We start from the raw sequence: 14,707 nt of genomic DNA, 5'->3' as shown, positions 1-14,707 counted from the left end.
TAAGATACTTCATACTAAAAAGATAATGTATTTTTGTAGCTTTTCTTAACCCCTCGCTAAAATACCCCAGAGTCCTTCAGAAGCTACAGTTGCCCCTATGCTAACTAATTAGCTTCCCTTTTCCTCGGTCTGTAAGGGTATCGAGATGCACAGATCGGTTGGATCCAAATCATAGAGGACCTCCACGAAAGAGTACCAGAAAAGGCAGATCTTTCCCCTTTTGGAAATACTCAGGGTCCAAGCCGAGTAGCTCAGTTCCTTGTGATCTATGCACCAAGAAGGGGAATCTTAGAAGTGTGGAGCACACAGCAGGGACCTAGAGTGGGAGCCTTCAACGTGGGAAAGCACTGCAGGTAAGCGGCAAACCCTGGCATTTTCCTGGTTACGAAAAGGAATGCTTTTATTATAGTCTTTATTAAAGCTACTTATTAGGTTGCAAGTTGTTTGAAAATTGCAGTTATACTATGGTTTTCCCTCCAAGCGCCTGCTATATGATTAAGGATTAAGTATTTAATAACAAAAAATCTTACTGAAAAGGCCATGATACACTGCCGAATTTACTAAAGTTACCTGTGGTGCTGCCATTTATCCCCAGCCCTTACGGATGCTGTGGAGGCTCAGAAGGAGAGATTCCTTCAGATTCCTGTGCTGATGATGTGAAGTGAGGTGCAGCCTTTGTTTGCCGTTGCTACATAGGCCTGACCGTCCTTTGATTTTCTAGCCCGTTTTATCAAGGCAGAACTCTGCCAGTCAAGATCCGTTTTACGTATGCTTTTGGTATCAGTTAGTGTTTATTTGCCTTATTAGTGCTCCTGAGTTGGTAATAATGTAGGGGTCCCTCGCTATCATGAAAGCACTTTTGGCATTTTTCCTTTTGTCTAATATTCTTACCATACTGGTTTGCCATTTCTCAGGCTTCTGTATCCTGGCTACAAAATAATGGGCTTAAATAATGTTACCAGTCAGAGTTGGCAGCCGCAGACTTACCAGATCTGCCTTGTTGATCCAGTGTCTGGAAGTGTGAAAACAGTCAGTGTTCCTTTCCATTTAGCGCTGAGGTAAGATTCATCCGGGGCCCCTCTGCCTTGTTTTGCCCCTTTTCCATCCTTGTTTTGCTCTTTGTTTTGTAGTTACCATTTGGTTGTGGTTTTTTTCTCATTAGACAGATATCTTTAAAGTTATATAGGAAGAATATGAAGGAAAAGTGTTGGAGTGTGTCAGACTTAGAAGGAGAGCGATTTACATTCTATAAGAATTTGTTGTATTTATTGTTTTAGCGACAAGAAGTGTGAGCGAGCCAAGGACATGCACCTAGTCAAGAAGCTGGCCGCCCTGCTGAAAACAAGACCTCCCCACCTCGGTGCGTGTCCTGCAGCAAAATAATAATGCATACTCGTAGGTCCATTTTCTCAATTAGTAGCGTATTCTAAATGCAGCAATCAAAATGTTTCCGTTCATTTGTGAGCTGTTGAAACTCCTCAAAGTGAGATGAGGTCCAAGTAATCATGTATATTTGTTATTGGAATTGCTCTGTAAATAAGTAGGCATGCCCTCTGGGCGATATTAAAATTTATAACAAGAAAACAATACTGTGAGAGAAACCGGAAGTCCTTTAGCTGACTGATAGCCACCAGTAAGTGCATTCTTCTTTCAGAGTCAAATTTCCCTTGTAATAAAAGTGAAAAATTTACCTCGGTTCATTTTCTCTTCGTAGATTTGGTTGAAACACAAATGAAGGAACTAATTCTTGATATTAAGTACCCTGCAACCAAGAAACAAGTGAGTATGTATAATATATGAACTTTCCTGCTGGGTAGCTAGGACATATTTCTCTTATGAAAGCCTTTAGTTTCCTTTTTCCCTCCAAACATGACAGGCTAACCTCTTTTCTGTTTTTTTATTCATGCCTTTTTTATATTCCCATATGGAAGCTCCCATTGTCTCTCTTTCTCCTTCCCTCCTTTTTTTTTTTTAATTAAGTAACATTACCTTACACACGTGTGCATGTTTGAAACACACACACACACACACACACACAATACATACCATATACTCAGGTAATAATCATGAACACATCTGTGGAACCGCCCACCTTAGGACACAGAATGTTACCAAGAACTCTGAAGAGCCCTCCTAGTCCCTCCTCAGGCCCATTCTCCCATTCTTAAGGTAACGAGCGTTCAGAATTTTGTGTTTCTCTCTCTTTTGCTGTTAATAGTTATATTATTTCTGTATGGCTCCGATAAAACGTCGATGCATTTTCTGCCTTTTAAACTTTTAAAACTTGACTCCATCACTGGAGTCCGGCTCATGTCTCCTTGCCGGAACTTGACTCCTTCAGCTGTTTCTTTGAGGTGTCCCCGTTGACGCGTGTGGCTGCCGTGGACCCTGCTGTGTCTTCTGTTACTCTTGACTCACTCTGCTCCTACCAGTGGGCATTTAGGTTGTTTCCAGGCTTTGCTCTCCCCAGGGGTACTGTGCTTATCCTTATACATAGGGCACTGCACATCTTTATGTTCGGGAATTGTAGCGCACTGGGCTTCTCTGGCTGTACCAGCTGTTGAAAGGCTGCTTCTCAGAATCCTGGCACTAGTTTATGTTCCTGCTCCTACCACGGAAGGGGCCTGTTGCTCCCACAGTCACAGCGTCCCATAGTATTGTCAGACTTGCCTTTTGCCAGGTTTGCGGTTCTGATACAGCAGCTCGCTGTGATTTCTTTGGCTCGCCCCCTCTTCTCCAAACCCCTCCTAATGCTGCTCAGGTTCTCACTCTGTAAATTCTTAGGCACTTCAGTCCCTGTGGATACCTCTGAATTCTTACTCTTTTAAGTCAGAAGTGGACAGCTAGTGGTTACTTGTTCTGTTCTCTAACTATTTCCAGTACCTGGATCCTAGTTCACCAGTTTTTCCCTTTTTACCTCCTTTAAGCTCTTTCAGGTAGGGACCTCACCAAATACATCAGTTTCATAATCCACAACAACTAAAATAATGTTAAATATGTGGAAGAATTTCAGGAATGCTGATTAATTTTTATTCCTTTTTATTTTACTGTGGCAGTCATTTTTAAAAATACTTTTGTTTTATTATAGAACAGGCAAGTCCCCGTAACTTTTTTTTTTTTTTTTTTTTAAGAGAAGAAGGGTGAGGAAGGGCGGAAGGAGAGGGAGAGACGATCTTAAGCAGGCTCTGTGCCCAGTGCACAGCCCGGCAAGGGGCTCGATCTCACAACCTTGAGATCGTGACCTGAGCTGAAATCAAGAGTCAGACACTTAACTGACTGAGCCACCCAGGTACCCACGTCCCTGTGACTTTTGGTCAAGTTTTCCATTCCACTAACAGGGCTAATTGGTTCTCATTTTTCTCAGGGCGAAGTCTCAGTTATGAGAGATGACATTCCTGTGACAAGGCGGGCATCCAAGAAAGGTAGTTTAGAGAACCTGTAGTGGAAAGGGAGGGTTATAACCCAAACCAGGCTTCCCGTTTTGATACCATCTTCTTCTTCTCTTACATCATAAAACAACAAAATTGGGAACGTTGAGTATACTACAAATTGTCTTCTTGACCTTTAAATAATTATTATACTTCTCAATTGTATGTGAAACTAAGAATTTTATAAAAAATGCTGGAAAAGCTAGTAGTGGATATTGTGTATTATTTTCAACACTAAAGGAAAAAACAGTAGTTTAGGCTCGGAAGAGTGACTAAGTGGTCAAGCCAGCTGCTAGCTAGTGTAATGGTAGACAGAACAGAAATAATTACATTTTGCTGGGTATTTGCCTTTTTGAGTCACTTTCTTTGTATCCACCATGTAGTTGCCTCATCATGGGCTTGACCATGCTCTTGACCACACTCTTGAGCCACTCTCGGAGCCGATTTCTTACTCACACCACACCCACACACACACACACACACAGAGGTGGTTGTGTTACAGTCTTTACCTCATGCTACATTCTCCAGCCTACTTTTGAAATTATTTACTCTCATCAATAAAAAGTCAGTTTAATGGGGTAATACGGAAGGATAAGTATGAACATTAACTGCTCTGTCTATCCATTGGTGATTCTGATGGTTGCTTCTTTAGGCATAAAAAGAGATTTTGGAACTGGTAGTGAAGGCTTGTTAAGTATCTTCTGAGGGACTGGCAGGAAGAGGAAGGTGGGGTGAGGTCGGGAACATAGACAGACCTTGCAGGGCCTGTACTTTCACCAGCCATGCTCAAATGCAGTCTTTAAGTGGTAATTAAGTTGTTGTTAGCTTTCATCATTGACACAACAGTAACAGCTCTGCTTTTCATTTATGCTGGGAGTATAGACTTACACTCTTCCTGTTGGTGACTAATTTTGTCATGGTCCCTGTTTCATCTTGGCCATTCTGTTAAATGCCAGTTTCCTTGTGGTTGTTTCATTCTGAGTCTGGACTTTTTGCCATTCCACCATAAGGGGCATGAGATGAAATTGATTGCATAAGACATATGATGCAACTCTCCTTCTCGGGTGTGTACGTTATTAAAACATCTTAACGATGGAGCTTCTCTTGGAAATTTGGGGTAGTGAAGGTGTTGGCATAAATACAAAATTTAAAAAACAAAATCCGTGCCCTCTGATTGCTCAATATCTTTCTTCTAGGCTTTGGAGAGCATTTTGGCAAGTGAACGATTACCATTTTCCTGCCTTAGAAACATCACTCAGACTCTAATGGATACTTTAAAAAATCAAGGTAATGGGGTTTGTACTGAGGGGAGGTTCTGGTCTTCAGATTTTATAATTTGGATTACAAAAGCTATTCCTGTTTATGATATTATCATGTTACTTCAGTGTGGAAATACTGTAAGAAATAAGGAAACTTATTTCATGCCTTTAGTATTTGGAGACTTTTTTATTCCCTGTTTGGTGTATGAAGCTGATCTCCAGCTGAGCCTTCTCTGAATATGTTGTTTCTTTCTGGAAATATTTCTCTTTAAAGTATTTCTACTGTCAGTAAAGAGACCAGTATAGGATGCTGAGAAGTGGTCATTTGATGCAGTTGTACATGTGTGAAAGGCAGAAGCATGAAGATTTTCTTGCTTTCACTGTCCTTTATTTAACTTTACGGGAGGAAAGCTGTTTCTGTAGATGAAACATTCTTTAAATAATTTTGTTTTGACTGAGATAATGATTTTTTAAAAAGTACGCTTTACGAATTAATGTTCTGTTAGCGTATGCCGAAAATCTGCGTTTTCTCCTCCACTTCCCTCATGTAAGTAAGGACTTCCAAAATTGGACGATGAGTAAATTTATACCCATAGCTGATTGTTTTTTACTGTTCAAAATTTGTCTGAAAAAGAATTACATCTCTAACTCTGGGATTTTAACTCCATGCTCTGTATCTGGCTGACCCAGCAAAATTCAATTTATTCTGAATACCTAACATGTATTAAATAGTAGTGTGTATACTGGGTATATACCCTAAAGATACAGATGTGATGCTCCCAAGGGGCACGTGCACCCATATGTTTATAGCAACAATGTCCACAATAGCCAAACTATGGAAAGAACCTAGATGTCCATCAACAGATGAATGGATAAAGAAGATGTGGTATATATACACAATGGAATACTATGCAGCCATCAAAAGAAATGAAATCTTGCCATTTGTAATGATGTGGATGGAACTAGAGGGTATCATGCTTAGCGAAATAAGTCAATCAGAGAAAGACAACTATCATATGATCTCCCTGATATGAGGAAGTGGAGATGCAAGGTGGGGGTTTGGGGGGTAGGAAAAGAAAAAATGAAAGAAGATGGGATCGGGAGGGAGACAAACCACAGGAGACTCAATCTCACAAAACAGGCTGAGGGTTGCTGGGGGGAGGGGAGTCAGGAGAGGGGGGTGGGGTGATGGACATTGGGGAGGGTATGTGCTATGGGGAGTGCTATGAAATGTGTAAACCTGGTGATTCACAGACCTGTACCCCGGGGATAAAAATACATTATATGTTTATTAAAAAATTAAAATATTATTTAAAAAATTGTAGTGTGTAATGTGTACACTTCATCTAGCTGTGACTTTTTGCTTGTCATGTTAATTATATAAAGCCAGCTTTATATTTATATTTAAGCCAACTTAAAAGTAGTTTAATAAATAGATACAGTATCCCCTTTTAAGACTTTAGGCATCCTAACGTTGAGATTTTTTTTCCAACATGTATTTGAAGCTGACTTTTAGAAAATTGTGAATTTCTTTAGTGTATACAACTTGTTAGAAATACCTCTTTTAAAAACGGTAGTGTGCTTATAAAGTTCCCCATCCCTCAGGACTTTACCAAAATCTTGAAGTTTACTGAATCAGAATTTATCTTGCACTGGGCTGAGATTAAGTCAAATATAACTATTGGAATTTATAAAATCATCACCAGTTTCAAGTTCTACCCAAAATTGAGATTCCTAAAGATTTTACCTACTGAATATGCTAAGTTTTATTGTAGCTATACCAATTCTTGGAGGTAAATAAAGTCCCTCCCTTTTAAAAGAATAGTTGTTTTACATTAGATGGGAGATACTAAAATTATCATGCGGGGATGTATTATATAGAGAGTATTTCTTTCTCTCTCTCCTTTTTTTTTTTTTTTTAAAGCCCGATTGATGGAGAATGTTAAGTAGAATTGTACTTTGGTCTCTTTGCCAGCCTTCCTTGAGGATAAAACTGTTACAGTCCAGAGTTCATGCTTGAATTGTGGTATCTTTGTCCACCACGATAACAAGAACCAGGCAGCTTTCTGTTCATCTGTCCTCTGTCTGTGAGCGGAATAGGCAGCGTATGAGTTAAGGGGTGAGGGAGAATATTTTCAAAGCTGTTTTCAGATCATTTTTTAAAAAATTGGAATATTAGACTAAGATAGCTCTGTCTTTTTTCTTTTTTTCTCCCCACCCTCCAACTACTAGTGTGCCTTATTACACTTAAAAATTGGGACATTTTTCCATGATGGAAAAATTATCTTTGTCCTAGTAATCTGTGATAGCTTAAGTATCTCAGTATTTAATAGACTAGCACATCAGAGAAGTACAAAATACTGTGAATGTTAATGAAAGAAAGACCTTTTTATGAATCTATTAAATATATCTCTATAATGTATTTTTTTCTTCCACCTTTCAGAGCTTGAGTCTGTTGACGAAGGATTGCTACAGTTTTGTGCCAATAAACTGAAATTACTCCATCTTTATGAGTCTGTCAGTCAGTTAAATTCCGTTGATTTTCATTCAGATACACCATTCTCGGATAATGTAAGTAATTCTATTCCTCATTATACGAAATATTCTATTTTTAATTTTTAATTTTTTTTTAAGATTTTATTTATTTGACAGGGAGAGACACAGCAAGAGAGGGAACACAAGCAGGGGAGTGGGAGAGGGAGAAGCAGGCTCCCCGCTGAGCAGGGAGCCTGATGTGGGGCTCTATCCCAGGACCCCAGGATTGTAACTTGAGCCAAAGACAGACGCTTTAAGGACTGAGCTGCCCAGGCGCCCCTATTTTTAATTTTTTAACTGCTAGTAAAGAAGTAGATAATTGAGAATTTTTATGAAGGGTAAAGATGTTTTTTTGTTAAAGACCTCCTGCTGGCTCTCCGTGCCTTAGTACTAAACTTACAGTATTTATGCTAAGATATTGCAGTTTATTGTTAATCCATTCTTACTATCCTAGAAGCATTTGGTTTCTCTCAACTCACTTTCTAAGGTTGCTTCTCACAACATAACTGGACAAGATTTGCCAATTGAAATATATTCAGTTTACTGAAGTAGCAAAACTTTAAAGGAAAAAAAAAAAGATTTTGCCAAACAGAAGACACTGGTTTTTCTGCGGTGCCATTGAGAACAAGCTCAGAGCTTGTTCTCTTGTCTGCTACATAATTAAATACTTCTAAAAAGTTCTGTCTTACGTGAAAGTGTTTAATTCTAGGAAATGTTCTATGTTGTCATTCTGTAAAACATTTAAAAAATGGCAGTGCCTTGTAATCTTCCTTACAGGGCAGTATTGCTCGTTTCTAGGCATGTATGCAAAATTCTTACTTTTCATACAGAGAAATAGTTTCCATAATAGAGAATAGAGAGAAAGGTGGTCCTCTCTTTCCCCTGATTACCATGTGACTGTGGACAGGTTACTTGCCTTGGGGTGCATGTCTTCCATTTACCTAAAGGAAAATTATTATGTAAATGATTTTAGTGATTTGTCAAGTCACTGATAATACTTATAAAAAAATTACCTGGTGTGTATCTGAAACTTAATGGAAGTTTACCTTAGACAACTTTTATTTTAAATATACATATGTGAATAAAAATTTTTAAACAGAAAATTCTCTCTGTATTGGAAACCACTTACACATTCTAACATCTTTTTTATCCTTGGGATTATAGGTGCATTTCATAAAGCATTTTAACAGTCTTCCTAACATTCTGCGATTGCCATTATAAGTAACAAAGCCATTTTTCAGGATCTTTGTGTTTTTCTTTCTGCTTCAGCAATAGTATGAAATCATTTCAAACAATAAGAAGGTTCAGGTAGACTAAATTATGTCTGCAGAATTGCCTAGATATTTCATAGATTCTTTTTCATAAGATCCAAACTTTCCTACCTAACCAAAGAAAGTTAAGTACGCGTCATTAGTAATCCCCTATGGAATTCATTTCCACTTGATAGCCCCAGTACCATAGGGAAAGATAAAAGAAAAATTACAGAATTTAAAATATCAGTTAGCTGATTGTTCTTTATTATTTTTTAACCTTTAAAACACTTTGTAAGAATTGATATTTTGCTGTGACATTATTTAGATCATTCCAAAAAAAAGGTACAGTCAATTTCTAGGCTGAATGGCTAATCTTGTGCATATAAAACAAATTCAAGTCTGGAATCATTTTTGTTGCTGTGGAACATAGTTCATACAAGCTCATATATAAATTCAGTATAGCATTGAACTGTTGGTGTGTGTTCATGGCATTCTGCAAGTTTATTTCTTGTTTTTAGAAAACAGCATTAAATAAGTAAATGAAAACTGTATTCTTAAACAAGAGTAGTTTTATCATGTAGTGGGGTGGAGGGGTAGTTTTGCTTGCTATGGTGAATTTGTGGTCTTTTAAATATATCTCTGTGTGTGTGTGTGTGTGTGTGTATGTGTGTGTGTGTGTGTGTGTGTATCCCTAATTTAGAAAAATATTAGTAATATCAGGAGAAATTTTTGCACATAAGCTCTGTAAAAATAGTTTGAAAGGTTGGCAAGATATATCTGTAACTTTTCCATCTCTGGATCCCTGAGAGCCACACAGATGAGATGTATATGTAGATACAGTGAAGCTTGGTTTCCAGTATTTTTTAATTTTACTGTGTTTATGCTGCTCAATACATACTCCGTTTCAAATAGGCCTTTAGTTTACTTAGAATCACAAGAGTTGCAGTTAATACTCTTACAGTTTCTCTTTCTGATTCTAAATTAGTAACAGCTGTAGTAAAATTCAAACATTTTAAAGAGTATAGGGTATTCTCAAGAAATTGTATAAAAATGGTACTCTCAGTAATAAATAGTTTCAAGATTAGTTCAAATTACTTAACGTCAAATTCATGAAATTGTGGTAAGATTTTAAGCAGAGTACATTATAGCTACCACGTTAATTAACAAGTCATCATTTGTGTACAGTTTTGCATTTCACTTCAGATACGAGGGGGTTGACTCCTGTGGCGGAGTCCTAGGAAGATACGGTGTATCCAAACTCTTTTTTTTCCCCCCTATTTTTTTAAGGACTTGGCTGTGTTACTGAGGCTCGATGAAAAAGAACTGCTTAAGCTCCTGGCATTACTAGAGAAGTACAAAGAGGAAAAAACCAGGACTGCTACAGTCCGATTTTCTGATGATAAGGATGGTGTGTTACCCGTGAAAACATTCCTGGAATATTTAGAGTGTGAGAAAGATGTGGTCAACGTAAAGAAGATAAGTGAAGAGGAGTATGTGGCTTTAGGTGGGTGGAAAGATGAACTGCTCTGTGAATTCTGCCTCTTCTGGAGGAGAGCCTGCCTGGCAGGAGTTGATAGCATCTCAAAGGTTCATTATGTTTTAAAATTAAGCTAAGAAATTCAGGTATATTTTTCAATGAACAAAGGACACTCTGGATATGTAGGGTCTATGTCATAAAAGTTTTATTGGCTAATGCATAGACTAAAGGGACAGTGTTAGACATGTAACGATTTGCCTTCTGCCTTGAAATCAAGCAAATTGAGCCATTAATTTAATTTCTTTTCTCTCGTGCTGGTTTGCTTCTCTGGGGATCTAGATTGCAATTCAGGAAGAATGTTAGTCCAAATGGTAAGTAGCCATTGGTTAATGCATTTTGCTTTCGTTTTACTAGGCAGTTTCTTTTTTTGGAAGTGTTTGCATGGAGAAAGCTCTACCGAGGACATGTGTCACACTCTGGAGTCAGCCGGACTGAGTCCTCAGCTGTTGTTGGTGAGCCGCCTTCTTACCGCACTCTTCTCTTCCCTGTTCATGGCCTCCAGAAGGGTCAGCCCTTTTTTTTTTTTTTTTTCTTTAAACCATCGTCCAAAGCATATCATAGAACATAGATGAAAACCTTTCAACAGTGATCAAAGCAATTTATAATCACCATATTTAATTGAATTGTATTATTTTATTTTTCTAATTCCCTGTAAGTGGTAGCAGGCGTGTTCCATGGTTGGCCTAAAATAAATTTCGAATCTGACAGGTATGCATGCATTTATAGTGGATTGTGGTCATCAGTGAAATTGATCATATTTGAAGTAAAAAAATCTTAGAGAACAAAATCAACCTCCCTTAGAGCAATTACATTCGCAGACTTTGAATATAGGTTAGGTTTTAGTCTCTGTGCTATAACAAATATAAAACAAAAGAATCATTTAGTAGAAAAGGACAACACTAAATGTTTGCCCTTTGGCACAGGATGCAGGGTGTGGTGGGGAGGGGTGACCTTGCCCTCCTCCCCTCTCTCCTCTTTAACCCTTCACATGCAAACATAAACTCTTCCACATCCTCACTAACATCTGACACTTTGGCCAGGATCTGGGCAATCTCCTTTAGGAGCTTGTTGACTGTGTTCATGTATGGTTTTAACTGAACATTTACATCCTTTAAAAACAGATTCCATTCTCTGTAACTTTGCAGTGTGTATGTCAGGAAGTAAGGCACTTAAAGGTATGCATAGGTTGGTTGTACGTGGATGTTCATAAGTGGCTTTATTCGTAATAGCCCCAAACTGCAAACTACACAAATGTGGTTCAGTAGATGAATGGTCAAACAAACTGGTAGTTCTTTACCACGTACTTCCTTACCTTTTCCTCAACAATAAGACTCAACGATTGATTCACATAATACCTTGAATGAACCGCAAGGAAAATACGCTGAGTGGAAATATGCCCATCTTGGAAGGATATGTGCTTGCATGATTCCATTTTTGTATAACGGTCATGAAATAGCACCGTTACAGAGATAGAGAAGAGGTTAGTGTTGGCGAGGGCTGAGGGATGAGTACGGGGAGGGATGTGTGTGGCTGAGAAAGGGCCGCACAGAGGAGTCTCTTGCTGGTGTATAGCAAGAGGCTATACATCAGCAAGTCTGGTGATGTTTTTGAAAACATCAAATGGTGATGTTTTTGAAAAGCTATACATTTGATAGAATTGCATGTACACACCTATGGGTGTATGCATTATTGGTGAAATTTGAATAAGCTTTGGATTTTGCCAATGTTAACTTCTTGGTTATGATATTCTGTAAGATGCCACCATTGGGGGGTCTATGGGAAGGGTGCATGGGACTTTGTTGTGCATTTTTTTCCCCCTAGTGAATCTATAACTATTTTAAAGTAAAAATTTAAAAAGAGAGCAGCTAAGTATTTATTATCCAAATTTGAGATGCTTAAATAAGTTGAGTACAGAATACTTCTTATTTTTAAATTGTGTTTAATCAGTATCAAATGTCTGCATTAAATCCGGAGTTCAAGAAACATTGGGAAAAAATGAACCTCAGATCTTACCTCAAGCAATATTTAAAGATTAACTCAAAATGGAAAATAAATATAAGACGTAAGACTACAGAACTTACAGAAGAAAACAAGGAGAAAGCTTGGTTCGGGCAAAGATTTTGTAGGGCACAGAAAGTGCAAACAAAAAACATATTGATCAGTTGCACTTTATCAAAATTCAGAACTTCTGTGTTTTAGAACTGTTAAGAAACTGAAAGACAAACCTCCCTTTTAAAACTTATATTTGATAAATGAATTGAATCCACATTAAGAAAGAATTCATAGGACTCAATAAGACAACAAAGAATACAATAAGGAAAGTGAAAGATCTGAACTGTCACGTCGCCAAAAAATATACTTACCCGTGGCAAATGCTCACATGAAAAGTGGTCACATCTTTTACTGTTGGGGAAATGCCAGATAAAACCACAGAAGTCTCTTTCTCAAGAGGATGACCGAAACGAAGATGACTGATGGCACCAAGTGTTTATGAAGATTTGGAATAATCAGAACTCTCAGCGTGGCTAATGGAAATGCCAACAAATACAACAGCTTTGGAAAACTGTTCAGAAGTTTCTTATATTGTTGAACAGTGATTTACCATAAAATCCAGCAGTCTCACTCCTAGGTATTAATCTAAGAGGAATGAAAACATATGTTCATATAGATTTGAAATAAAATGTTAGCAGCATCTTTATTCAGAATAGTCCAAAGTGCAAACAACCCGATATCCACCAACGGATAAGTGGTAAGTTATGGTACGTCCATATAGTGGGGAAAAAAGTTAAGAAGAGATACACAGTACAACTGTGTAATAAATAAAGAAATGAATCTCAAAAGCATTATACTAAGTGAAAAGATCCAGAAACAAGACTGCCTACTGTATGATTTTAATTATATGAAATAGAGTGACAGAGAAGAGGGGTGTTTGCTAGAGGATGAAGGTGGGCATTGGGGATTGTGCACAGGAAGCACAAGGGAACTTTGGGGGATGAAGATGTGCTTTACTAGGTTTATGGTGTTGGCCACCCAAACTGAAATTAATGAACTTTATTGTATGTATGTATGTATATATCATAATGTAATAAAGTGCTCTCTAGAAAATCTGTTTTAAATCCATAAAGTCGTGGTCTATATTTATTATTGTGCTATAGAACTTATAAAATAGGTTGTAATTTTAAGTTCTTTTTAAAAAATCATCTAACTCTGAGAGACTGTATTTCACTTATTCCAAATGATTGGTCGCTTTTCCTTTGCTTTCCTCAGATGAGTATTTTATAGTTAGGTTTTTAAAGTATTCTTCCAATAGCTGAATGCTTTCAAGCAGTCGTGTAAATTTTTAAAATCCTACCATCGAGTATAGAGAAATAAGGCATTTTCACTGAAAGCATGTAATTAATAGTTACGAATGGGAAGGGAAGGGGAAACTTCTTAAAAAAACCCAAAAAACAAAGCTCAAGAATTAAAGTAAGAAATTGAATGTACAATAAGACTGGCTTGTAAAAAAGCCTGCTTGGTCACTGTGGTCACATTGATCAGAGGAAATAGCTAACACATTCAGCCTGTGAATAAGCTGCCTGGCCTTAGGAAGATCAAGTGCAGGGGTTTCGTGTACCTGTGTAGTAAGTGTGTGTCTTGCTTACAGCCTGCTCATTCCCGAAGCAGTTAGTGCCAGGGCCAAAATACTAACCAGTGACATTTTTCTAAATTATTAACTTACAGTTTTTTTTTAAAAAAGAATAAATGTCTATTTTATTACATTAAAGAGTGATAGACTTTTAGGAGTCAGGCATATAAAAGTCATGGAGAAAAGGTGTTAGGTCTTTCAACAAAATATATAAAATGAATTATTAGTGTTATAAAGGCATTTGAAATGCTAACTCTTTTTTTCTGAACTATTTTATATGGTAATTTTATTGAAATTATGTTTGTAAAGAAATTTGCTACTTATAATTTAGGTTTTGTGTGTTTGTGTCTGGTTTTTTTTTTTTAGGTTGTGTGTATTGTTAAATTTGGAAATACTTCTAGTGTACAATGCCTACCGATTTTTCTATAAAACTTACACTTGATTTAATCAGTATTTTACTATATTAGCGTAATTCACGACAACAGCCTGATAGTTTTTTAGATGTTTAAATGTTTAAAACTATAATTTAATGTTTAAAACTGTAATTACTCTCACTAGAATTTTATCAAGTTTTAATTCTGTATACTAAAACAGACCTAATTTTTAGGAAAGACTAGAAAATAAGGCTCATTCAAAAAACTGATAAAGTAAGTTTCTTTTAAGTAGAGACAGGGCTAACAGATGGCTTCTTCACGTTCTATCTGCCAGCATTTCTGCTGAGGGAAGGATTAAAACATCTGGGATGTTAATATTACAGGAGGAGGATACTTAGCAAAAAGTAAAGTTCATTAGGCATTAGAAGCTTCTACCCAGAACCCATGGGATTTTTCTCTTTCATTTTTAGGTACAGGTTTTTACCAAGTCTTGGATACCGCTCGACTTAGAAAAGAGGAATTAACCAACTTTCCTCTCAAGGTTTCTCTTATTAAAAATCTAATACTCAGATACCATCTGGTAATATGTCAGTATGTGACATTTATATGTGAAACAATATAGTTTACATTTATAATATGAATATCCACATTATAAATAATATGTGACATTCTTTGCTGTGATGTATTGAAAGG

General features: G+C 37.2%; 1 protein-coding gene across 4 annotated transcripts in view; it reads left to right on the top strand.

Annotated features, from left to right (window-relative positions):
• RAB3GAP2 (RAB3 GTPase activating non-catalytic protein subunit 2) overlaps positions 1–14,707 on the top strand; it is a 95,737-nt gene that overhangs the window by 54,934 nt on the left and 26,096 nt on the right. For 3 of the 4 annotated variants that reach the window (XM_032319163.1, XM_032319164.1, XM_032319166.1), the window contains exons 14-21: positions 137–353; positions 915–1,058; positions 1,278–1,360; positions 1,715–1,779; positions 4,625–4,715; positions 7,131–7,258; positions 9,763–9,979; positions 10,367–10,464. In XM_032319163.1, the coding sequence (XP_032175054.1) occupies positions 137–353; positions 915–1,058; positions 1,278–1,360; positions 1,715–1,779; positions 4,625–4,715; positions 7,131–7,258; positions 9,763–9,979; positions 10,367–10,464 (1,043 nt within the window). The remainder of the gene's footprint in view (positions 1–136; positions 354–914; positions 1,059–1,277; positions 1,361–1,714; positions 1,780–4,624; positions 4,716–7,130; positions 7,259–9,762; positions 9,980–10,366; positions 10,465–14,707) is intronic. The other variant, XM_032319165.1, reaches the window with a different exon arrangement.

The sequence above is a fragment of the Mustela erminea genome, chromosome 17 (genome assembly GCF_009829155.1).
Source record: "Mustela erminea isolate mMusErm1 chromosome 17, mMusErm1.Pri, whole genome shotgun sequence".
Taxonomy (NCBI): Eukaryota; Metazoa; Chordata; class Mammalia; order Carnivora; family Mustelidae; genus Mustela; species Mustela erminea.
The sequence above is the reverse complement of the archived record's forward strand: the minus strand, read 5'-3'. Positions and strand labels throughout refer to the sequence as shown.